Genomic DNA, 25,010 nt, shown 5'->3' with positions numbered 1-25,010 from the left:
ATGTTAGGAGTTATAAAATTCTGAGGAAATTAGTTACTAGTTTTTATGAGGATCTTACTTCAGACTGAAACTTTTCTGGCAATTTTCACCCATTATAAATATAATTATTAATTATAACATCCTTTGTTATTAATGAGGCTTAATTGCTAACATATATCTTATGATTAGAAACACTGTTTTATACCTGAATAACTGTAGACACCATCTGGTACATCTATCACAAACCATTCTAATCTTTTTTTTTTACTTTCTCTGATATCTAAAATTAATGATGCTTAAACTTTTGTATTGCTTTTACTCTGTATTATTGCTTACTTTATAGCTTGCATGTTTTAATACTGTTTAAGCTAGTATCTTATTATTCAGATTAACCTACTGTTCTACGTTTGATAGTAAAATTTTCATAATTCCTAGTCTCCCAGAAGAAAATATAGTGTAGCCCAGGTATGGCAAGATCAAAGCAACCATTTAAAATAAAAGCGGATTGCTAAAGGAACAAAGAAAGGTTATTGAGAACATAAGTTTGATCTTATCACCAAATTTTTAGAGTGAACTCTTATTGAAAATTCACAATGCTTATGGGTTCTAGAGTTCTTCTGCTAATAACATTTTCTACTATTTCCATAGTAGGATTCACCATAGGATTATTTCAGAAGGTGATAGTATCCAGCTAACTTTATCAAGAGCTGAAAGGGCTGGGCCTAATTAGTACCTAGAGAGGATGCTTAAAGGGCTGTAATCTAGACTAGAAAGTAGTAAACTCAAGAAAGGTTATACCAAAAGTTTGTAACAGAAATTATAACTGACAGTGAAAATAGTTACCATTGTTTGCTTATTTATTTTAAAAGATTTACATAATTTGCCTGTGTTGTAACAACCCTAAGAGGTGCACAAAACAATACACTCCAAAATTATCAGAATACAACTAAATTAAAAAAACAATGCAAAGGCATTATGATAATTGATATTTAGAGCACTTCTTTCCAGAAATAATTACACTTAAACAATTACAATTAAAAATATTAAATGTATCTCATGTTTATATTTTAATCTGAGGTGTATTTAATGTGAGTTACTATCTACAAAAGCTTTCTCAAGATATTCAAACTGCAACCCAACAGCACCCTCTAGTGTTTTAAAAGGATATTAAAAGAGAACACAGGTAGTCCTCAATCACAATTGAGCCCAAAATTTCCCTTGCTAAAGCAAGATGGTTCTTAAGTGACTTTTGCCCCATTTTATGACCTTTCTTGCCACAGTTGTCATGTGAATCACTGCAGCTGTGAAGTCAGTAACACAGTTGTTAAGTGAATCTGGCTTCCCATTGACTTTGCTTGTGAGAAGGTCACAAAAGGTTATCACATGAACCAAATAAGCTCCAACCGTGATAAATACATGCCAATTGCCAAACTTCCAAATTTTGATCACGTGACTAAGGGGGATGCTGCAAAGGCCGCAAGTGTGGAAAATGATTATAAGTCACTTTTTTCAGTGCTGTTGTAACTTCAAACAGTCACTAAACGAAGTCGTAAGTTGAGGACTATCTGTAGTATAAAAACAATTGAACTGAATACTTTCAACACTTATTGTTCAATCACCTTATCTTTCATCTTTCATTTCATTCACTGAGCAGTGGTTAGAATGCAGTTCTGCAGGCTACTTCTGCTGACTGCTGGCTGCCAGCAGTTTGATTCTCACCGGTTCAAGGTTGATTCAGCCTTCCAACCTTCCAAAGTCGGTAAAATGAGGACCCAGAGGCAATATACTGACTCTTTAAACCACTTAGAGAGGGCTGTAAAAGTACTGTGAAGCGGTACGTAAGTCTGAGTGCTATTGCTATTTATAAACCCTGTGTTTTCCAGATATTTCTTCAGTATTATTTTTATTTTCTTATTAAAAGTGCCCATTAACAATATAAAAATGGATTCCATTTGATGTCATTTAATCTCATGCTGACATATCTGAGATATCTGGAAACACATTTAGTTTCAAGTAAGTGAACTCTTAAAAGTTTTCCTGTCAAAATATTACTCAAAGAAAACATATTCAAGGGGATGGCTGGGAATTAAGATACTTGGAATCGGCAAATTCATTCTTACAAGGAGTGTGAAAGAAAGAATACTTACCAAGGCAATCATATAAACCCTGACTTATCCATGCCAAAATGGCAAGAGTGATTAGGTCTCCAAAGCTGGCTGCGATAGGTGTTGCAACATTGTCAGGATTTATGCCAGTCTTCTTAGACCCAACAATAACACCAACCATTATTATGCCTAGAACCATTGTAATAGAAAGTAGGTCAATCTTATGCTGTAACTCTATATTCGAAAACAGAAGAGCATAGGAGTTCAAATAAAAATGTTCTTTATTTCTAATTTCAATTATAGGCTATTTTATTACCATCTTTATCATTATTATGTTTAAAAATTACATGTTTTGAAGAAATGCTTTGTGTTAAGTTCTTTAATCATCATTTTAGAGGTAGTACAGATGAAACCCACAATTGATAAAAGTTGTTAAACAAAAGATTCCACTGACACTCATCTCTGCTTTGGATACATTTGCACAGATGAACTATATTGAATGTACTATTCTTTCAAATGTCAAGGTATTGTGTTTATAACTAACAACCCACAAATTTATAGTGTTGCTTCTTAATCAAAGTAACATATAATGTTAATAATGCCATTAGATATGTTTATAGCAAAACCACTAAAAAGATAATTTAGACAAGTTATGAAAGTACCTCAGAATGACTAAAATTACTTCATTTACCCCTAATGTACTGAGAAACTATTAATTGTCCATTGTTCTAAATTAGCTCTAAGTTTCTATAATAGAAATACATTTATATTGTTCAACCAGATTTTCCATTCTGTCTTTCTCTTGTTTTTTTTTCTTTTCCTGTTCTGCTGATATTCTTAAATTGAATTTTAGATTGTACATTCACTTAAGTGTGGATCTATCATCCATGTAACTATGATACTTATTATAGGTATTAATTTATGATAGTTGTTCATTGCAATGGACTTTGATAATAATGATAATATATCAATAAAACAATACAATTCAATAATAAAAATAATTAATCTTCTAGCCAAAGAGGAAAATAATTTAAAAGTTCTGGTAGGCTCAGGTTAAATTCAAATGTTTCTGTTAATAAAAAAAAGATTTATGTTTGATAGTTGGCAAGAGTTATGGTATATAGGTTCAATGACAAATGTGGGCAAATAAAAAACAATGGTTATCAATGAAAGTAATAAATAAATAAATAAATATTATAAATGCAAAATACAATTGTTATTTGTTCATTTGTACTTATGGAAAGAGCCATCTACCATATGCTATCTATTATTACACAAGAGTCTAGTGAACTTAACCTTGTTCTTTCTTTAAATTGCATAATATTAATAATGTTAAAATTAATGGTGTTTACATTTAAAATATTACATTTTTTTACCCTGTAAGAGTGATGCTATGAAGGCTGTTGCTACACTGCTAGAACACAAAATAATTGAGTGATCAAAATGGTATTTCCCTTCGGGAATCCAACCCAGTACGACTGCTGCCATAGCTGCCAAAAAGCCAACTACTGTTGCTTGTACCTACAAAATAACAATAAATATTTAACATGAGAAAAGGTATGTTAACACAATGGAGTTTATACACAGCTCTCTATAAAATTGAGGGTAATACTGAGGAAATTAAGCAACCATCAATGCAATGAATCCTTGGTTTACTAAATGGAGATTTAATGGGCTTTCAGATACAATGGACAAATTGGACAGCATGTGCGTTTAATAGACCCTATTCACTGTATCCAAAATACTCAAGATGATCTACCATTTCTACCAATTGAGTTATCACATCTTGATGCAACTGATAAAATATACGTTGTGATGATTGTTAAAATGGTGTACTCTCAGTTTTGACAGACAATCAGGAATATTGGCCTCACCTTTCTCCTATTAGTGTTTATAGCACTGTCATCAAATGTCAACATTTCCTACACTTCTACCATCATCGTCATCACACACTTATTATGGTCACACAATAAAACACATATATCTGTAATTATTATTAATAAAACTTAATACATAAATACATAATACAAAAATACATAAGTTATTATAATAACTGCAATACAGTTAGCAGTAGCAATCATGAAAATTTTTGTCAAACCTCAGCTGCAGCAAGAAAGGACGCAAGTAACAAATGGTAGCACAAAATTAGACAACCTGGAAAGAGATACCAGGGTCCTGCTCAGGTAAAAAAAAACACTTGACAGATATTGCACTCTCTTTAAAATAGGATAAAAATATGTCATCCAAGAATCCCTTTAGATAGCCTAACAAAGGTTTATGGATTTCACATAACCACCTCCACATGGGCATAAGCGCTGCTGAAAAGGAACGTTTTTTCACAAAACTGAAGACAGTAGTACAGGGGTGTCAAACTGGATTTCTTCAAGGGCCAGATCAGCATTGTAGTTTTCCTTTGTGGGGTGGTGGGGAATGGATGGGGGGAGGTGGTATGGATGCCTCCTGCAGCACCCAGCTGGCCGAAAACGGGCTGCACAGAGGTTCCATGAAACCTCCATGCGGCCCGTTTTTGGCCAGCAGAGTGCTGCTGGAGGCCTAAAATGGGCCTCACAGAGGTCCCATGGCCCATTTTGGCTGGCAGCGGTACCACAGGCCTGTCCTTTGATATTTGCAGGCTGGCTCCATAGGCCAGATTTAAGCAACCCTTGGGCCAGATCCAACCTGCGCACCTTGACTTTGACACCCCTGCAGTAGTACATCCAGCCTGGTCAAAGTAAAAACCCCATGAAATTTCAGAATTAAAAATGAAGAGAAGACAAAATGATGATTCATGCCCCTATAAGAAGAATCCATAATCTGTGGGGTTGGATACTAGGCTTAAACTAGTATTAACATTTCAGATGCAAACCTCAATGAACAATTTCCAGAGAGAAATCTAGGGTCTGCAGTTTACTATTAGTTTTTGTTAGCCAGGTTGATGTAAAACTGTCCCTGAGAACCAGTGGACTCAGACTCAATAGAGAAAACACCAATTTCATCCCAAAATTAAAGCGACAGAACCAGTTTCTGGCAGCTATGGAAACCATACTAAGATTCTAGATGCATTTGTAACTGCAAGCATGGCTTTTATAAATTTGGACTGGACTGCTTCCAAGCTATTAATCTTCGTAAAAAATGCAAATCGGTACACCATGAAGAAACTGAGATGACCTTAGCAAGAAAAACTTTGCTAGCTGCAGGAATAAAATGTGCCTGGTTTGAATAGAAGACTCTTAAGACAGCTGTGGAGCTATATTGGGCTAACTTGGTTGATAAGAGAAATGTGTGCCCAAAATAAACTTAGAACTTGCCATTTATCTGTTTATACTGTTGTGTCATGCAAACACTAGCACTCAATTTTTTTTGGTAATTTGGTAATTGTTCTTTAAGGTAAAAGGAAGCCAGTGCCATCAATACCCCCCCACCCCCTGCTACCTGGAAAACTGAGAAAATGTTCTCTAAATGTGGCAAGCTGGGAATTTCACAATCTGCTAACATTGGAAGATGATGATTAGATGATAGAGAGCTTTAATTACTGAACTGATGTTCATATTAAAAGGGGGAGGCTAGAATACACCCTTGCCTTTTATTTTTTTGGTAGAAATAGCAACAGATAGGTGCCCCCAATGAGAACATCTGACTCTCAATGAGATGTTAGAATAAAGAGTTTGAATAAGAAGGAGCAGTTTTTTTAACCATTGAAGATTCCTGATGTTTTTGCCATGGCCTCTTCCTTGGAATCAGATCAAAAGCTGATTTGAAATCCACAAAGGCTGCAGAAAAAAGTGTGTCTTTGGGCTAAATGGTACAAGACCAGTTGTCTAAGGTTGAATGGTCTCCTCTAAATACTGTTTAGTCCTGAACACAAATATTTTCACTTTGGAACCAATCCAGGAGTTTTAAATGATGTCAACTCATAAAACATTCCTATGCCTGTTTGTCTATGTCTAGGACTGTAAATTACGTATGTCAGAGTTGGCTTCATTTAGGTTAATGCCAACATGTTGCTCCTAATAAATCTTTTGAATTATTTTGAAGCTTGGCTCGAGGCTCATAATTAGGGCTATCGCCGGAACCCTGACAAAAGATACTTCACATATAATTGCTTACTGTGTTAAGCAAGCTCTTTGGTCTATAGTTGGCAGGGATAAATCCATTTCTTGTATTCTTATAAAGAGGGATAGCTATGACCTCCTTCCACTCAGATGAAAAAGGTGCTATATTATTTACTTAAAATAAGTTTTTAAAAAACAGTCAGCTTTGGATCTCTACCAAACTTTATTTTCTTTTAGCAACTGTTGAGGAATGAAATTATGTCCAGGAACTTTCCCAGATTTCAACCGCCCTGTAAGATCCCTAGCCTCAGCTATAGACACAGAAGCAAACCATCACTGGATTAATCAGGGAGGGATTTTTCTTATACTACTTCTCCTTGCTTCCAAAATGAATAGAAACAAAATTGTAATGACTTCTTTTAATGACCTTACCTGTTTTAAAGCCAAATTACCAATTATTAGATTCCACTTCTCAATGGGTGAATCCATTTTCCCGACATTTACCTATGAAAAGCAATAAACTGTTTTAACAACGGAACAACCTTAATGCATTTCCTGATCATTATTTTACAGAATTGGACATTGAATTTTAATAATAGTCCCTTTTCCTAATGTTATCAAGCTTTTTCAGTAGGGTGCTAGCTGAGTGCTTCTATGCAAGGCGAAAAGGGCAACAATGAGCACACCTTGGGTTGGATGCAGGGGTGGGATTCTACCGGTTCTGACCGGTACTATAGAACCCCTTGTTAACTTTCTAAGGAGTTGGGAGAACAGGTAGTTAGAAGAAATCTCCTTTTGTTTTTTTCCATCCTTATTACACTCTTGGCAGTATGCGTAGACTTAGCATCTCAGAAGGTTTTTTTTTTTTTACTTTCTTAAAGGGTAAGGGTTATTTTAAGCTTTTTACACTGCTGTTGGGAAGAGATACTCCCCTGGATATACATCCAGCCACATGGAATAATCAGCACTTTGAAGAAATAATTGAATAACCGGAAAGGAGCTTTTAATGACAAGGAACCAAGATGAGTGATATTCAGCAAGGCTTCTTGGCTAGCTAGAAAGATTGATATTCAAATGTGAGTTTACAAACCCTTTCTAAGTTTTGGTCTAAAACTTTTTGATGAAGTTTAATTCTGTCCTTGGTGATGTTTAATCCTGCGTTTATTGATAATTTTCCCTATTCAGCTTTGATTTGTATTGTGTTTGAATTTTTTCCTGGCTCATGGTTTCTTTTTCTATCTGGGGAGGGGGTCTTCCTTCACTGCTTTAGTGGTATCTGGCACTGTCCTTTTGGGGTATACTTCCAAGAGGCAGGATGCAAGCTTGGCACTGATTTTTTTACTGCTTTTCTGGGGGGGGCATGTGACCTTTCCTTAAATCTGGATGCTTTCCTTAGGATATCTTGTGAGGTGAGGGAGACCAGCTAGTATCTTTAAGTGGTGCAAATGGTTCTAAGGATTGTTTTTCCTGGGTGTGCTCTTTCTGGAGAGCTTAAAAGACCTCTGGGTTTCACTTTATGAGCAAGAGTTGGCTGCTGATAGTTATCATTGCATTTTAGCTATTTTAATTCCTCAAGGTGCTCTGGCACCCTGCCTGATTTGTAACTCTGGCTTGCAGGTATTTTTAATCTAATGATTGGTATTTAGGACAGTTTTTTGCAAGCAAAGAAGGTTTTGTATTTCTGTACAGGTAATTCTTGACTTACAACAGTTCATTTAGTGACCATTCAAAGTTACAATGGCACTGAAAAGTGACTTATGACTGTTTTTTACATGACCATTGCAGCATCCCCACAGTCACAAGAAACCAGGTGAGGAGAAGCGCCCCTCAACGTGAGTGACATCGAGTTGGCCACACCCACCCAGTCACGACCACAAAGCCACACCCACCAATTAAGCCATGCACACAGAACTGGTTGTTAAAAAATTTGAATCCCACTCATGGCTAGAAGTTTCTGTGTATGAAAATGCTATAAGACTAACTGAAGATCATGAGGATGCCTATTTCCCACAGGAACTGGCAAATAAACATTGTTGGCAAATGTACAGTGGTGCACAATGAGTGGCTGATCAAAATGAGACCTTGGGGTGATCCTGTTTACCTCAGTACAAATGTTACCTCAGAATGTGGAGGTATGAAAAAAATGGCAAAATACCATATATTATCATATATAAATCCTGTAAAAATTCTGCAAAAATAAAGCATAAAGCTGCAAAATAAAGTATAACACTGCAAAAATCAGCATATTAATTCAGTTCTGCTTAGTGCATTTTAGAAAGTGTATTGTAATTTGGATTAATAATAAATTGTTGAGTTGTTGGCCCTCTCTGAGTTGTTTATTTGCAGGCATTTCATTTTCTAACTAGATAGCATCAATAGTGTAAGTGACTTTGGCATTTAGCTTGCTCTGCCGGTTTTCGTGGGAATGTAGTTTCCTCCTTGGTAATAACTTGATTAAATGATAAATCACTAAAATGACAAATATGCTGGAGCAATATCCCCCGGAGAGGTAGTTAGTTTAGGTAAAAATTAAATAAAGGGAAATATGATAAAACAATCAGATTCCAACAAACCATGCATTGTTTTGTGGAGAAAGTCAGACGCAAGTGAAACTAAATAGTGGGAAATATATAAACAATGAACTATTTCTTCATCTAGTACATATTGTGTTTCCCTGAAAATAAGACACCGTCTTATTTTTTTTGCCACCAAAAAAGGTGCCAGGTCTTATTTTCAGGGGATGTCATTCACTGACTTGCATGCATTGCCCCCGGCCTCCTTTTCGTTGCCAGAGGCCTTCAGAAACTTTTTCTTCTGCGGTCAGCAAGGCTTTCCTGAAGGCCTCTGCAGCGGATAACAGAGCTCCGGATTGATCCAGAGCTTTGTTATCAGCTACAGAGGTCTTCAGGAAAGCCTTGCTAATCTTGCCGACTGCAGAAAAAATGGGCCGGCAAGGCAGGTTTTGGGGTGTGTGAGGCCTGGCTACAGCTATCCAAAGGTAAGTAGTAGGGCAGTTCCACCACCCCCATCCCCACCCTAGCTTAATTTTTACCTGTCCACTCTAGAGTGGGCGGAGTCTTCATTAGGGCTTATTTTGGGGGTAGGGCTTATATTGGGCGCACATGTGAAAATCAAGCTAGGACTTACTTTCAGGGTAGATTGTATTTTTTGGGAAACAGGGTAATTACCTGGGAAAAGAGCTACAGATATATAGATAGTCATCTCTTAGTTGCCTTTAGAGGTGAGTTATGTGCTGACTCTGGAATCTCCAGAATCTGTTATCAGCGAGGCAGAGAAACAGGGTGAGCCTATTCCCAGTGCGCGTTTGCGCAGAGCTGCCAGAAGACAAGAACAGTTAAGACAAAAGGGGCGACTTGGGAGTAAGGCTTAGAGATGATTGGCCCCTCCCATAAGACATAAAGAAGAAGCAAAAGGGACATGAGCCTTTGCAGGAAGCAACTTTGTTCATCCTGATCAGTTTAAACTCTGAAGCTCCGTGTTGACTTTGTGCTCTGTTTGGCCTTGTACAGCTAATTGGGAATTTAGGCAGCATTTCAAGGGAGATAAAGATGGGTGCTTATCAGCCTTATCCCCAAAAGACTGTGGCAGACTTTTGTTGGACTATTCACAAACTGTTTGGGACTCATTACAGGCTGTGAATGAATATAATTCACAGCCATTGAAATAAACAGAGTTTTGGGGACTAAGCGTTTGATTGTTACTATCTCAGGAAGCCTTGGTCAGAACAGGATTTGGGGGTTTTCCAAACTGTGCAGAATCTTAGCTAGAGGATCTCCCAAACCTCTGTGAACCCCCAGCAGCCCATCCCTGTTATCAACCTCAAAATGTTACCCAAACTTACTGCTGTTGATAGTCGAGATGCCAAAGTCATTTCCAGATTACCCTTCAAACCAAGTAATGCAGGAACCAAGATGAAAACTTCAGTAATGTTTCGGAACACTTCCCAATGCTATTCAACAATAATAAATATTGTTATTTGTGGGAGCTATATTGCCCAAGCTAAGTTATTACATTATTAAACTTTTCTTACCGACTAATGGTTAGCTGCTTTACAAAATATGAGGCCTTTTTTTCTCGAACTAATGGTGAATAACCTTATACCACTGATTCTCATTTAAGAGTACAAATAAAATGAAATAGTCAACCTACTGTTACTCTTGTGTTGGATTCATACTAACACCATGTTCTCAAAAAACCACCTGGACTTGATAACTGGGACTTAAATGGAGCCATTTAATTATACCTTACTTCTGAGGGAGGAATATCTCCTGTTTTCTTTTCTGCCATCCAGACTCTGGGTAAACAGAGGACCATCTCCCTATTCTAGAACAGGTGATGGCAGAATCACAACCTACCTAGATGAATGTGAAGAAAAAACCTACAAGGCTGGAACTGGAACTTACGTAGAGGGGGAAGAGAGGGTGGAAATTCCAGGAAGGGATCTGCCAGATTTTGTTACAAATGTATGGTACATGCACTTGGTTAACCAAACAAAAAACAAAAGCTTTTTGTTAGTGATAGTTCAAAAGATGAACACTGAGTATGAATAGGCAGGATTCAACAGCCATTTCCTGCTATACTTGTTACTTGTTTATGCTTCTCACTTAGAATGGCATAGATTTGCAGTAAGTAGAAGAAAGAAAGAAAAAGCAGAAAGCCTGATAATTAGCAATAAGTAGTGGCCAACCTCTATGGCTTCTCTATTAATGAGAAAAGATGAAGATTTATCAGGAAAAAAAGTAGACTATGCTATAAAGACTGAAGCAGGAAGCAATTCTCTATAAAAGACAATCAAGCAAACTGAAAGTCAAGAGTGGCAAATAGATATGACCAGGGATGGGGTCCAGCCCATATAACTACCGGTTCTGTTGCTCTGCGTGAGTGCAATTTACGACCTGCTGAGCCCGGGCAGGCGGGTGGGCCAAAACAGCAACAAACATTTGAACCAGTTCTATGTATGCTCTCTGTTTGCTGCTCTTCAGAGCAACTGGTTCTACAGAAGTGGACAGAACCGGTAGAATCCCACCCCTGGATGTGACAGAGAAAATATGTACCTCTGGAATTCAGAAACAGTTTCAAGTCCTTGCAAAAATAAAAAATAAATAAAATAACACTAAGCCTTCAGGGAAAGAAAAGGAGATACTGATCATGACACAAGATAATGATTCCCTGAAGGGCAGAAGGATTTTTTTTCTTGGACTCTGCAAGAAGAATATGAGTATTCTCGAAGTTAATGATTCAATACTAATGAGGAACCAAAACAAAACTGGGTCTATTCTAACCCATCAGCTCAAGGAAGTGTGCTGTCTACTAGCAATGTGACAAAATAGCTTCTGTATTTTCCAATTCCACCAAAAGTTATCACTTTCCATGATATAACATAGAAAAACTACATCTGCAGCTGCTTGTATCCAACAAAAATCATTTGGCCCTTGTATTAAAATAGGTGGAGAATTAATAAAAACAATACTGACACTGTCAATATCTACAATTGCCTGCCCAGTCAAGGATAATATATGGATGATGATTTCTAAAACAAATATACTTTTTTCTAACTGACATGAAAGGATGATGAGGAAACTTAAACTCTGTCAAGCATGGTACTTCCTGGGAATTTCTGTTTGCTTTGTTGATAACTTTCTTCTCCAGAGGATGAAGGAAGGAAGGCCCAACCAATATCAGCTATTCTTGACTTGATATGAACCAATGGAGAAGAATTAATCAAGGAAGTGGAAAGAAGAGGAATTCTGCTGGAAAGTGATACCATAATGCTAGAATTCTTGATTTCTTAGGAAAGTAAAGTTGAATATAGTTATACTGATATCTTGGACCTTTCAGATTTTAATAAATTCAAAGCAATGAAAATTATGTGAGAGGAGAAATTAACATGAAAGATTTGGGTCAATAGGGTAAGATTTTCTAAAAAGGGAGATACTAAAAACACAATTGTAAACCACTCCAGTAAAAATAAAGCACGGAAGAAAGCAGAAGACAAAAATCAAAGGACAGCTCTTAGACCCACTGTTGCTAACAAGAGTGTGTTCCACCAAGCAATTGTTTCGAGCAGAATAAATTGCATTGTGGAGTACTAAAATAACATGCTGCTGGCCTGGCTCAACTTTTATACATTATCTTTACGAAAATCTGGAGACAGCTGAAATGCCTTGTAGAAAATAAATGTTATCCTATTTTAAAAAAGAAACAGACCAGCCATTCCAACATCATTATATATATAAAAATTAAACTGGATGATACTGAACAGAAACCCCACTTTAAAAAAATTCAGATAAACTGAACAGACTATTAGACTGCTTGTCAAGTCTGAAACAAACAGATTTGGAGAAGGATAATACAGATGTTTAAGGAATGAAGAACTAAGACTATTATGAAGATAGATAGCAAATAGGAAGTGGTTTTGCAAAGAAAAGACTGTAGGAAGTTATAATAGCAACTTCAACATCTAACAGGATGCATCAGAAAAGCTATTCTGCACTATTTATTAAGAGACATAATGAATTTAAGTTATTGGGAGGGGGTTTATTCCGCTAGTCATTGCCAACTATAGGGGTGGTGCTCATCTCTGTTTCAAAGCCATTAAGCCAGCATTTCCAAAGATATTTCTGTGGTCAGCATGATATCACAGAGCACTGTTACCTTTCCACCAAACTGGGACCTATTTATATACTTATATTTGCATGCTTTTGAACTGTTAGGTTGGCAGGAGTTGGGGTGAGGTCTGGAGCTCACCCCATCCTGTGGAGCTCGGGTCTCAAACCTGAGCTGCTGGTTTTCCAGCCAACAAGCCCAGTGTCTCAACCACTGAGTCACCATGCCCCCTCATATTATAGGAAAGGACATTCTAATTGAATGTTAAGGAAGTATCTAGTAACAAAACATTTTTACTGTAAAATTATTTATCAAGAAAAGAGATGATTTCTCTTCACAGGGTGGCTTCAAGCAGAGGCTAGACAAACCATCTGTCTAGGATATTTTAGCTTAGATATCTTAACTGAACAGGGACTCCACAGAGTAGTTCAAAGTAACCCTCCCAATGCTAGAATTCTGTGAATCTCCCACACATTCTCAGTACAGTTGTGGATAAACATGGTTAGAAGTTTGAAATCTGAATCAAAACTTGGAGAGATTCAAAAATCTGTACCGCTACTGAAACTAGTCATGTTTCAAAAAAACCCACAACATCACCCTATCTGAAAACATGGGCATAACCATAAATAAGGCACTCCTCCTCATCTTTAGTATATTTTTAAAAATATAAAATGCCACAGTTAAATCCATCAAAAAGTATCTTTGGGTTTCCCTGAATCTAAAGTTCTTACTTCTACTAATTAGACTTAAATTACAACAATAAACTTGTGAGAAAACAGATCTTTTCCTACCCTCACCTACATGCATTAAAATTCCAGAGATTTTGAATGAAGTCAAAAATTTTGCCAGTGTACTGCGATTCCATAGTTTATTCAAGTGGGAAAAAAGCAGAAATTGTGAGGAACCATGGAAGTGTTATAAAGATGACACTATCTAAAGTCCTAGTCCAGAAGCATCATGTTTACAGTATTATATGATAAGCAAATACCTACCTGAACAATATCTAGAACCATCCCTGCAGACACTGTTCCGAATCCTGCTAGCAAGAATGGTACAAGTATCTGTAATGCCATAATGCTACTAGATTCCTTGGGCTGTTTTCTATTTCCTTCCACAATGGGAGAGGTTTCATCACTGTCGCTAGATAAATGGTTGTCCTGCAGCATAGCATCCATTTCTGAGGAGTCAGTCCCATCTGAATAATTGTAACTTGCAAAGTTATCATACTTTGGGCTACAGCTTGATGAATTATGTCCATTACTTCCATGATAGGCTGATTCTGAAAAGTGATGATAATCCATGTGTTGATCAGTCCTAATACTGAAATTATGTCCTGATGGCTGCAATCCATCTTGCCAGAGACTATTTACTTTCTTATGTCTCTCTTCTTGGGTTTTGTGATAAACAATTGGAACCATACTCAACAGTAAGTTCAAGAATTTGTCGGACTGAATTGCATTTAGATTTATAGTCCAATTTACAAAACCTTCTCCATGATAGGCTTTATCATTTCTTTTCTTGCTGACAGATCTGCCTTTACAATTAGTCATACTGTTTTGAAAATATTGTTTTGATAATCACTTCAGCTCACAACAAATTGTATAGTTATACAAGAACACAGAAACTGACTTTTTTTGCCTACTATGTAGAAAATGTTCTTTTTATCACTTTTTGATCTTGAACAATTCCATAACCCAGTTTAAATCTGAAAAACAATAGCAAAATTAATAAATTTACTATTTCTCATACTTTATAGTTTTCTTTTGAGTGGTTTATAATATTTTTGCATTCTAACAACACAATTACACCCTTGAGTTATATTACTGCTAAAGCCTCTACACAAGTACAACTTAGGAGAAAATACGAAGACACAATGATAATTTCAGAGAATACTGTCTATAAACTCAATTGAACTAGGCATTGGTGTTCTCTAAACTTGGTGGTTTGCTTGCAGATGTTTCATTATCCAACTAGGAAATATCATTAGTGTTAGTTGAGTGTGAGATTCACTCCTATTTATATACAATAGCTTGCCCTATGAATGTTGTTGGGGGTGTTGTTTTTCTTCTTGGTAGTTTCTTGATTAGGTTATTGTTTTCTGCTTGTTTGTCTACTGTTAATCCCTGTTTATCTAGGTTTTTGCTGCTGGAGAAGATACATTCAGATATTTTTGTTTCCTTCTATCTTTTTTTTAATTGTCAATTTTGAATGGTGTGTAAATGTGATTTATCTCTATGTGTCTACTGATAGGTGATTAGTCCAAATACCAAGCTTCCAGAAATAAACTAGCATTTTTTTGGATTTATCTTAGTCTAGGATGTTCACAATTTACCAGGTGAAACTATGGTTAAATTAGTCCTGTGTTGTAAAATTAAGAAGTTTTCAATGTGTCTTCAGTGAACAATGAGCTCCTTAATCTCCTTAATCCACAATCACAATAAAGGGTCATTTCTGCATTCACACCAACACCACCATAAAAAATCCTGCTAAAGGACACACAAATCAGATATAAAGTAGAAGGCAGTGACACTGAGCCTGTTTCAAGTTATAAAATAATTTTGGCAAGCAAGCGTTTTCCAAAGCAAGAAAGCACAACTCTGAGATCACTTTTTTTATATAGCTCAAATGCAATACCTTCTGCCAATGTACTAAGAATTGGAAAATCCCTCTAACAAATAAATGGAATTGTACTGATAATTTAAATTTTATTACTGATTGTGATTAAAGAAATCAATGCATGAGAAAAATAATCAAACAGAAGCCAAATGTGCCTTTTATTTTCTTTGAAGGTGTTCCAACTTCATTTTAGCAATTTAAATGGTAATATTTTTTCATAGTGCTTTTTGCATTGTTAATTAAAAACTAAAAGTTACTAGGTGAAGAACTTCCATTAATGCTTAATATGTTTTATATAAGCCGAATTATGCAATCAGAAGTAGGCAATGTTTAATTAAGTGGAGATCAGGCATCAATATAATGAAAGAAGCAATACATAATGAAAGAAACAGTTGAAAATCTTTTTACACTTAAAGGATTATTGATTCATTTGAGAAACAAACAATATATATTGGATATTCTTACTATAAATAATAAAGAAGATCATCCTTTTCCATCATTCATAATTTTGGAGTAAAATTTTCTAAAGTAAAACAATATTATTAGAAATAACATTTATAGCCATGAGATTTGAAGTTTAGACTTGCTCTTGCAAGGTATATAGACTTTAGAAGCATCCAGTGATTTTTATCATTTCTGAGTGTGCTAAATTTCACTTAAATTCCTGCCAGATCTTTATACGATTAGTAATCCTGTTAATTCTTCATTCTTCCTGCCAAATTGGATTACTGACAATTACATTGTCTGCATTAAGTATGCCCCATGGCTCAGATCATAAACTATTTTCATTAGCCAGATTAACAGTCTACTTATGCATTTACCAGATTAGCAAATAAGTACATCCTGTGAGCATAATGGTTTCTTATTTTATATGGTGTTCCTGGTGCTTCATAGATACTTCATAATACCAGGATTTTCAGCAAAGTTACTTGCTAAAATGTTAGGGAATGGGCAAACTAATAAGATCTATAAGGCAAAATTTTGTTTTGATTTGTGAAAATACTTCTTGATATTTAAAGTACTAAAGTACTTTATTAAAGTACTTTAATTTACAGTAGTAGCTTTTCATTACTCAATGATAAAGTTAATTGGATAGCAAATTAAATCATGGAGAGATGGGTGGGCAGAATGAGACTGAATCTGCATCTTGATCTGAAGAACTGCACTGATTTTATAAACAGATACAGATCACATTATTCCCACCTAGATTATTATATCTAACTTGAATGTTTATTTATCTGTTTGTTTGTTTGTTTGTTTGTTTGTTTAATATTTATGCCACCCATCTCCCCTACATAAGGTGATTCTGGATGGCTTACAATGTATAAAAACAAGTAGAGAAATAATTAAAATATTAAAACCACACAAATTAAAACTTCAAAATTCATACTGAAACTAGAATTAAGAGATGGATGAGGTGCAGATGAGGTCTTCTTACCCTGTCAGCCACCTCCAATGGTGAGAGCCCCCAGGCCAACCAACAAAGCCAGTTTCCAGAAGGCCTAAAGAATAGGGCACTTCTTCTGTCCATTGATAGAGAGTTCCACAAGGCCGGAGCCACAGAGCAAGTCTTTTCCCATTGACCCCACCTGTTGTAATTACTTAGCATATGGCTCTGTAATAGGCCTCTTCCACTGGAGCGAGTGGGGCAGGAAAGTCCCATTGGGTTAGGTACTCTGGACTCATGCCATATAGGACTAAAGATAATAACCAATACCTTGAATTGGACTCAGAAGCAAACTGGTAACCAATGAAGCTCACGCAATAGCTGTGTTCATGTGCCATCCTAGGGGTTCCCAGAACTGTGTGCATTCTGCATTCTGTACCAGCTGTAGCTTCCAAATATTCTTCAAGGGTAGCCCCATGTAGAACGCTTTGCAATAATCCACTAAGTAATCCACTAAGGCAGGAATGACTGTGCAGAGGGACTCATACAGGGGTGGAATGCTATCGGTTCTGCCTGGCTCTGTAGTACCGGTAGCCCTGAAGAGCAGCAAACACTGAACCAGTTCTGTGTTTGCTGTTGTTTGGCCCACCTGCCCGCCTGGGCTCTTACCTGTCCTTTATTTCCTACTTTTTCAACCTCAGCTGCTTTGCATGGCACAGCTGAGGTTGAAAAAGCAGGAAAAAAGTGCTTTTCAAATGCTGCGCACTTGCGCACAGCGCTTTTCAGCTGTCCGGGCAGCACAGCATAAGGATTTTTACACATGCATGCATATAGTAGTCACCGAACCAGTAGTAACACTGATTGAATCCCACCCCTGGTCTCATGATTCAGATAAGGTTCTTTTACTTGAGCCCGCTTGCTGGAATTCCTTAAAGTATATTTGTTTATTAGCTCTACATATGAAATATAATCTTTCTTTCTTTCCAAATGTTCATAAACTTCATCTCCCCACTCACACTGTCCAGTAAGGAATGCTAGAATTTAGACAGCAATATCTGAAGGGCCACTCTTCTAACATATCAATTCAAATGTCAAATCAAATTATAGTTTTGAATCCAATCCATTGCTGACATTTTCAACTGCACATATAAATTGTGGGATGGAGTGAACTTCCCAGCTACTGAATAAATCATGCTGACTGTTACAGGTTTCCAGTGTTTTCACTACATACATTTCGATGATGTAGCAGCCCTGGGGGGGAGCAAAACAATGGCTTATCAAATCCGGTGTTTTAGCACTAAACACAGTCAAACATGGCTTGTTATTTGGTTTATTAGACAACAGGAAACTGCAATTTGACAAGACATTGTACCAAAACAGTTATGTACCAAAACAGCATTGTTTGGGACAATTCCAGTATCTGCAGAACAGCCAAAAATATTGATTACAAAGTCATCAGTACAGAGTGTATTAAACATTTCATCTTACAGGGAAATAGAAACTAAGTAAGAGATAAAATGCAGTAGAATTCAAGAAGATTGAACAAAACCACTGGTAAAAAGCAGAAGTGATAACTAACACCTGACAAGTTGCCAATACCCAAAACTTCATCCAGAGTTTGACTTTAATGATCTGACAGCTCAGAGCAAATAAGGTGTCTAATATATTTGCCTCAAGCAGATGTTATTTTCCCCGTCTTCACAGGCATTTTAAAGTTGGAAAAGGTAAACATTTTGACAGAGACAAGAAAAATGACACAACTAGGGTCACCCTAAAAGAGGTTTGTGAAACCATTTTTCATCAATGGAAATTTACTCCTAAGAGTAAGTATCTTAGCATCTGCATACTAGTCATAACCAGGGCCACAGCATCCCTTTTGCCTTTTTAGATTTAGCTCTTCTTTCCAAAGCTTTTTGCTACATCCCATCTAGAAAATAGAGTTGCTAGGATGTTTGTTTTAGGTTTCTTGAGTCCCATACTAATTTTTAACCAAAGTTAAAGTTAATAACCTTGATGTAAATAGTTCACCTTCCCTTTTATTTTACAACAAAGATGGCCAAATCTATTAGTATAGGATAAGCAGAAGAAAAAAAATTCCATAGAAAAATTATGTTTTCTAATGTCCAGGAGAAATTAAAATATTTTACTATTGATTGTAACTCAAAGTGCCAAAGTTCAGATACTCATGGAACAGAAAACCACTGAAATTAAGCTCTGCTATGTTTTCATAATTTTGAAAGCCTCTCTCTGCCAAATAAAGTATAAACCTAGCATATTTCGTAATCCTTCTTAATGCCAAGGAAGTACTAGAAGTAATCACAGCTGTCTAAAATGCTAAACTGAAAATAAATAAATAAAAAAATCCAAAATATTCAGGAGCTTTTTGTACAATATTATTTATCCCTTGATGTAATCAGTACACATTTTAATCAAGTCCTGGTTACCTATCTGTGTTTCAGATTACATTCCCAAAATATTATGGTCTCATTCATCGCCTCATTTCTAATTCATTGTAATCCTGTTCCCTACAGTTTTGTGGGTTACTATTGACATAGCAGCATATTCCTAAATGGAATATTTTTACATAATTTAAGGGATAGAACATGATTACAATGCATCTTGTAAGGGTTTAGTCAAAGGATGTGCTAAACTTCTGTTGGAAGCTTCTATATCGGGGTCTTCAAACTTCACAGCTTTAAGATTTGTGGACTTCAACTCCCAGAATTCCTCCTCCAGGAATAGTTCAGGAATTCTGGGAGTTGAAGTCCACAAATCTTGAAGTCCAGAAGTCTTAAACTTGCCAAGTTTGGAGACCCTTGTTCTTTCTATGTGTTATGAAAAGACAATACTGTTGTCCTTGATTACAAGAATTGGATCTGCACAACAGAAGAAGTTGACCCGTGCCTTTACATTTTGCTTAAAGAGCCATGAAAAATGGCAATAAGATGGCAGTTTATTTAGCTCAAATAACTTTGTATAATACCTTGGAACAGTGTTTCTCAAACTTAGCAACTTTAAGATGTGTGGATCTCAACTCCTAGAATTCCTCGTTCTGGCTGGGTAATTCTGGGAGTTAAGGTTCATACACTTAAAATGGCTAAAGTTGAGAAACAGAGTTTAGAATGTCACAAGCCTAGTCTGTACCATATTGCTGAGGTTGTTATTCATACCTGGAACGATCTTTTAAAGAATAGTGCCTAATGAAAATTAGCATTTAATAACTTAAACCTTAATTTTTAGCTTTAATATATTTATCTGTCTGGCTTTCAGCTTTTAAAATTGAATCTTTATAACAATATATTGTATATTGAATTTCAGCCCACATTATTTAGAAATAAAGTTGATGAAAATTTCTTCCCTTGTCTCAGATACCTAATCTTCAATGACTAACAGCATCCAACATGCCAGAGCTGTTGGATGGAAAATCTTGAATTTTGAATTGCAAATGTTTGTGGTGTAGAATTTATAGTTTGTGACAAATTCTGGTAACCAGATTAAAACCAGACAGATATAACTTCATACAATCAAATAAGTGATGAAGGACAGCCCCCAGATACTTAATCTTCGAGTAAAAACTGAGAATAAAGTACACAGAAAACTATCACACTACTTTTTTGTGATGTTTCCAGTATGCTCTCCATGATCTCTAATCTCTAATCTATTTCTAGTTTATTCTCCATAAGTAACATCATCTGTTAATTATTTTTTAAACCAACTGTTTATTGCCTACTGCTTCATTGACCCCAACATCTCCTTGTTTTCCTGACTTTTATGTACTTTCAAGTCATTAATCTTTTATAAGCAAGAAATTGCTAAGCCAATGCATACTTATGCCAATAACAAAAAATACTAAATTAAAAAGCACAGAGTGACCTTTATCAAGTTATATGCATAGCCTTGAATTGTGGCATTGCCAACAATCTTTTAAAGAGCTCTCTACCGAAACTTCCTTGAATCGGCCAAGTTCACCTTCTCCAACCCCTAACAGCAAAAATTACAAAGGTATCACATATTCCTGGTTGTAACCCTATGATAATCTACTATGACTAACATCATTAAGACACTTAATGAATTGTAGAACTTGCCCCTTCTTTGCGCAAACAAAGCCCCCACCTGGGAAGACAGGGCAACGGGGTGGATTGGAAGCGGGGGTGATATCCACAGAGTTAACACTCTTGAAGGGAGGAAGTGACCTACTTTTTAGGATCCTGGGGAATGCCGCCCCACCGGGACGTTGTGCAAAACCATAGGGCTACCCACCCAAGCCTCGTGGGAAATCTGCCATCCGTGGGAACTGAGAAAGAAAAGGAGGGTAGCTGAAAGCTGCCACCTTCTTGTGTCTCAGGTGGGCGGGGAGAGCCGAAAGGAAAGAGAAGGAGCCGGGGAAGCCCCGGCCCGGGTGACGGAGGCGAAAGGCACGTTTCCTCCTAACCAAGACCAACCCGATTGCCTTACTTTCCTTCTGGGACCCGCCAGGCCAGGGAATCCCCTCCATCGGCTCCCGCCTTGGCGACCATCTCCAGCTGCCCTCCGCGCTCTCCACGTTTACCTGGCCAGGGACGGCGGGGCTGGCCTCGGCCTCTCGCAGCAGATGCCACCGCTCGCCATCCTCCGTCGGGCGCAGCGCCCAGAAGCTGCCCGCTCTTCACAGGAAGAAGGAACCTGCCCGGCGGCCACGGAGTTGCTGACAGCTCCTCGGGGCCTCCGCCCCCACTGAGCAGGCGCGGCTAAAGTCGGCGGGGGCGAGGGGCGTGACAAGCCGGGAACCCCCCCTTCCCAGCTCGGGTGATGTGGCCGGTGCGCGTCGGCGATGCCTCATCCGAGGACCGGCCGCTCCGCCTGGAGCCCGCGGGGACAGAAAAGGGCGACGACATCCAGCCCTTGGTCCAGCCAACTGGCCGCTTTCCCATGCAGTCGGGACGGGATCCTCAGTAGGAGGCGGGCTGAACAGCCACCTGGTCCAGCAAGCTTCCCCAAATCCGGGGCTCTCCATCAGAGTTGGACTTCAGCACCCATAATCCCCAGTTAGCGCGGCCTTTGAGGCCGGATTATTTGGAGGAACTCGAGGAGAACCGGGGAGGGGGTTGACATGCTGCATTCCTTTGAATGAGCCAATGCATAAGGCCGGCAAGCAATATTGTATGGGAAAGGGAGTTTGGAGGGGGCAAAGCAGCACGATGGGCTCCCCCCAGCAATGGCAATTGGGCAGCTAAAATGCATATTGTAGCCACAAAATGCAGGCAGTAATGATAAGCTTTCAGGTTGTTGACCAGCTGCAGAGATTGAAAGACAAAGCCACTGTGGCAAAATTCAGCACAGCTTCAGAGGCTAAACTGACTGTAATCTGCTTTCTTTCTGTGTTTTTTCGCTCTGGGAAGAACAAGTGGGAGGACCATGGCTTAGGAGTGCAAAATAAGAACCAAGTGATGAGCAATTCTTTCCTCTCAAAGATGAATAAAAATATTTATGAATGTTGTTCCTCATATCAAGTGACTAGAGATAACTGTGCAAAACAATACTATGAATCACAAAATAACCATAATTTGAAGAAAAAAACAAAGACTTCTTTCAGTTCTGCAGCAAGGCAGTTGTAAACAGCTGTGACAAGGACAAATAAGATAGCAGAAATATTTAATAGATTAAATATACTTTAATCTCATTCTTTCTGTCCTTTTAAGCAACCTCTTATCTAAAGGAAATGAATTGCTTCATAGTTGTAGCAACCTATATACCTCTCAACTTTTAGCATACTGAAAACTCCTATTCTATTCTATTCTATTCTATTCTATTTGAACGCAAGAAGCCATGTTGGCCAAAAGAAAGTTCCAGAATACATATTAGAACAATTCAAGATCACAAAAGAGATACAAGTATCCTCAAAGTATGACTGGTCACTTAACTACTGTTAGAGGTTATGACAGACTCCCCTCCCCCCTAAAAGGTATTTACAATATGATTCCAAAGTTGTGATCTCTGCCTCCTGGCAGTCACATAACCACATTTAGTGCACTCAGTAACCAGCCTGCATTTAGAGTCATTTGCAGCACCCCGGGTTCATCTGACTATGATTTATGACATTTTTTAGTTTCTGGAAAAAAAACCTTTGCATAACAATCAATAGGTTTGCTTAACAACCGCAGCATTTGCTTTATGACTGTCATCCTGTTCCCTCTCTCCCTATCTTTTAACTATAATTCTATTTTTGATTTTAATTTTTATTGATTTATAAATATCTGTTATGATTTTAATGCTGTAAACTGCCGAGAGTCACTTTGAAATGAGTTGGGCAGCAAAATAAGTAAGTACATAATTAAGTAAATAAATAAATAAATTACAACCATAATTGCAAGGTTCAGTTATTGTCCTAAGTCAAGTACTACCTGTAAAAGCTTTCAAGTACTCTACAATTCATCAGATAAGATGATAAAAATGGAAGAAAAGGGAAAAAGGAGATGAAATGACTAAATAATAGAGGTGTGCAATATTACACTCTTGATCTGAACCAAAAGGATGAATGTAACTTGATCAAATTAGCCAACTTTCCAAATTACATCAAGTTTAGATTGAATGATTTGATCAAATGTCTCCAAATTGAACTTTCTTCACTCTTTGATAGAGAAAATTCTATAATATCAAATAGAATTACTTCTGGGTTAACAGCAGATCAGGATACACAAGGTTATATTCTCATATATAAAGAACTTGGCTGCAGGTTCAGTTGCTGCCTGGAGTCATGTGTGATTTGGACAATTACATTTTTGTTTTTTGTTTTATATATATATATATATATATATATATATATATATATATATATATATATATATATATATCAATTTATATAGTATAGTTATATAAATTGTAATATAATATGTGTTTCTTGAATTTGTTTAATAAATAAATAACAGTGTTTTTTTTATTTAAAAGAAAACAAATCCTTAAAGTTATATAGGCTGCTTTTTACCAAAATTTTCCTGGCCTATAATGCACAAAAATATAAGGAAGGGTTTTCAGGAATTGAGAAAGAAGGTGGAGTGGAATCTTGATTCCATTCTGTTGTTTGTTCATACAGGATTCGTCACAATCCAAACATGTACGTCATAGAATATTCACAGAATATTGTAATAATGCTTTGATGTGGATTGGACTTTGTATGAGAAGTGTCACTTCTCATTGTTCTCTTAAAGTACTCGATTACTTTCCTCATCTCAAGGTGCACTTCTTGATTTAAAAAAATCTTAACAATCAAAAGCATAGAGTAAATTCTGTCTAGTCTGTAGGAGAATAAGCTGCAACATATAAGTAATTTCAGTAAAAGATAATATGAATGCCTTAAGGGAAATGCTTTAATCTCAGAGGCACCTGCCAGGTCTAACAATTAGTAGAGGTTTTTAAAAATAACAGGTAGTCATCTGTTTGCCAGTGTTCAGCATCTTATATGTATACATAATGCCATTAGTGCTGCCACTGTCTTAAAGACAATGTGTTTTTTTTTATACCAGATGTTAACATATGATGCATTGTTTTAATTTTATTCCTATGAGTCTTTATGAATGGACTTGCAGGAGTATTTCATAGTGAAGTATGAACTTAGCATTGGAACTTAATTGAGGAAATTCATTTTTAACAACACCTAAATCGTACAACCTGCATGGTTTCATGGCTCAAATAATAATGCAAAGTGTAGGCACATAACAATGATTCCTGGTGCTTTATTTGGAAGTATGCCAGTTTCCCAGAAGGTATTGGGTACGGAGAGGAGTAGAGTAGTGTAGAATAAGGTGGGGCCAGCCCAGTGGTGGGATTCAAAAAATTTTACTACCGGTTCTGTGGGTGTGGCCATGTGACCGGGTGGGTGTGGCCATGTGACTGGATGGCTTCCTATGGCTTTTTTTTTTTTTTTGCTTTTTTGCAGCCCCCACCCATTTTGGGGAGCTTCCTAGCCTCAGATGAGCCGGTGGGGGGGCTCCTCTGGGGCTCTGGAAAGCAAAAAATGGAGGGGGGGCCTGAGCTCCTCCCTCCATTTTTTGCCTTCCTGGACCTGAGCAAGGGGAATCCCGGCACAGCTGATCTATGTACAGCTGATTGTCGGGAGGGGAAAAAAAGAAATACCTTAGGCGAATGTCAGGTGGGTGGGGTAAGCGAGCATTGGGTGGGAGGGCGACCAGATCGGGGGGAGTGTCCAGCCAGAACTTACTACTGTTTCGGCGACCCACACCAAATTCTTGCTACTGGTTTGCCCGATTC

The 25,010-nt window shown here is 37.3% G+C and overlaps 1 protein-coding gene across 3 annotated transcripts in view; it reads right to left on the bottom strand.

Moving 5' to 3' along the window:
• The window catches only part of SLC41A2 (solute carrier family 41 member 2), a 34,601-nt gene extending 13,123 nt beyond the window's left edge, over positions 1–21,478 (bottom strand). Inside the window, exons 1-6 of one of the 3 annotated variants that reach the window (XM_026726761.2) lie at positions 21,316–21,478; positions 13,756–14,468; positions 9,999–10,106; positions 6,569–6,640; positions 3,461–3,605; positions 2,127–2,273 (exon numbers count right to left, since the gene is read on the bottom strand). In XM_026726761.2, coding sequence (XP_026582546.2) covers positions 2,127–2,273; positions 3,461–3,605; positions 6,569–6,640; positions 9,999–10,106; positions 13,756–14,313 — 1,030 coding nt within the window. In that variant the 5' untranslated portion in view covers positions 14,314–14,468; positions 21,316–21,478. Of the gene's footprint in view, positions 1–2,126; positions 2,274–3,460; positions 3,606–6,568; positions 6,641–9,998; positions 10,107–13,755; positions 14,469–21,026; positions 21,108–21,221 lie in introns of those variants that run through there. The other 2 variants (XM_087934884.1, XM_087934885.1) reach the window with 2 other exon arrangements.
• Positions 21,479–25,010: the final 3,532 nt, after the last annotated feature.

This window comes from Pseudonaja textilis, chromosome 5 (genome assembly GCF_049901715.1).
Source record: "Pseudonaja textilis isolate UNSWEBS1 chromosome 5, rPseTex1.2, whole genome shotgun sequence".
In the NCBI taxonomy this organism is placed as follows: Eukaryota; Metazoa; Chordata; class Lepidosauria; order Squamata; family Elapidae; genus Pseudonaja; species Pseudonaja textilis.
The sequence above is the reverse complement of the archived record's forward strand: the minus strand, read 5'-3'. Positions and strand labels throughout refer to the sequence as shown.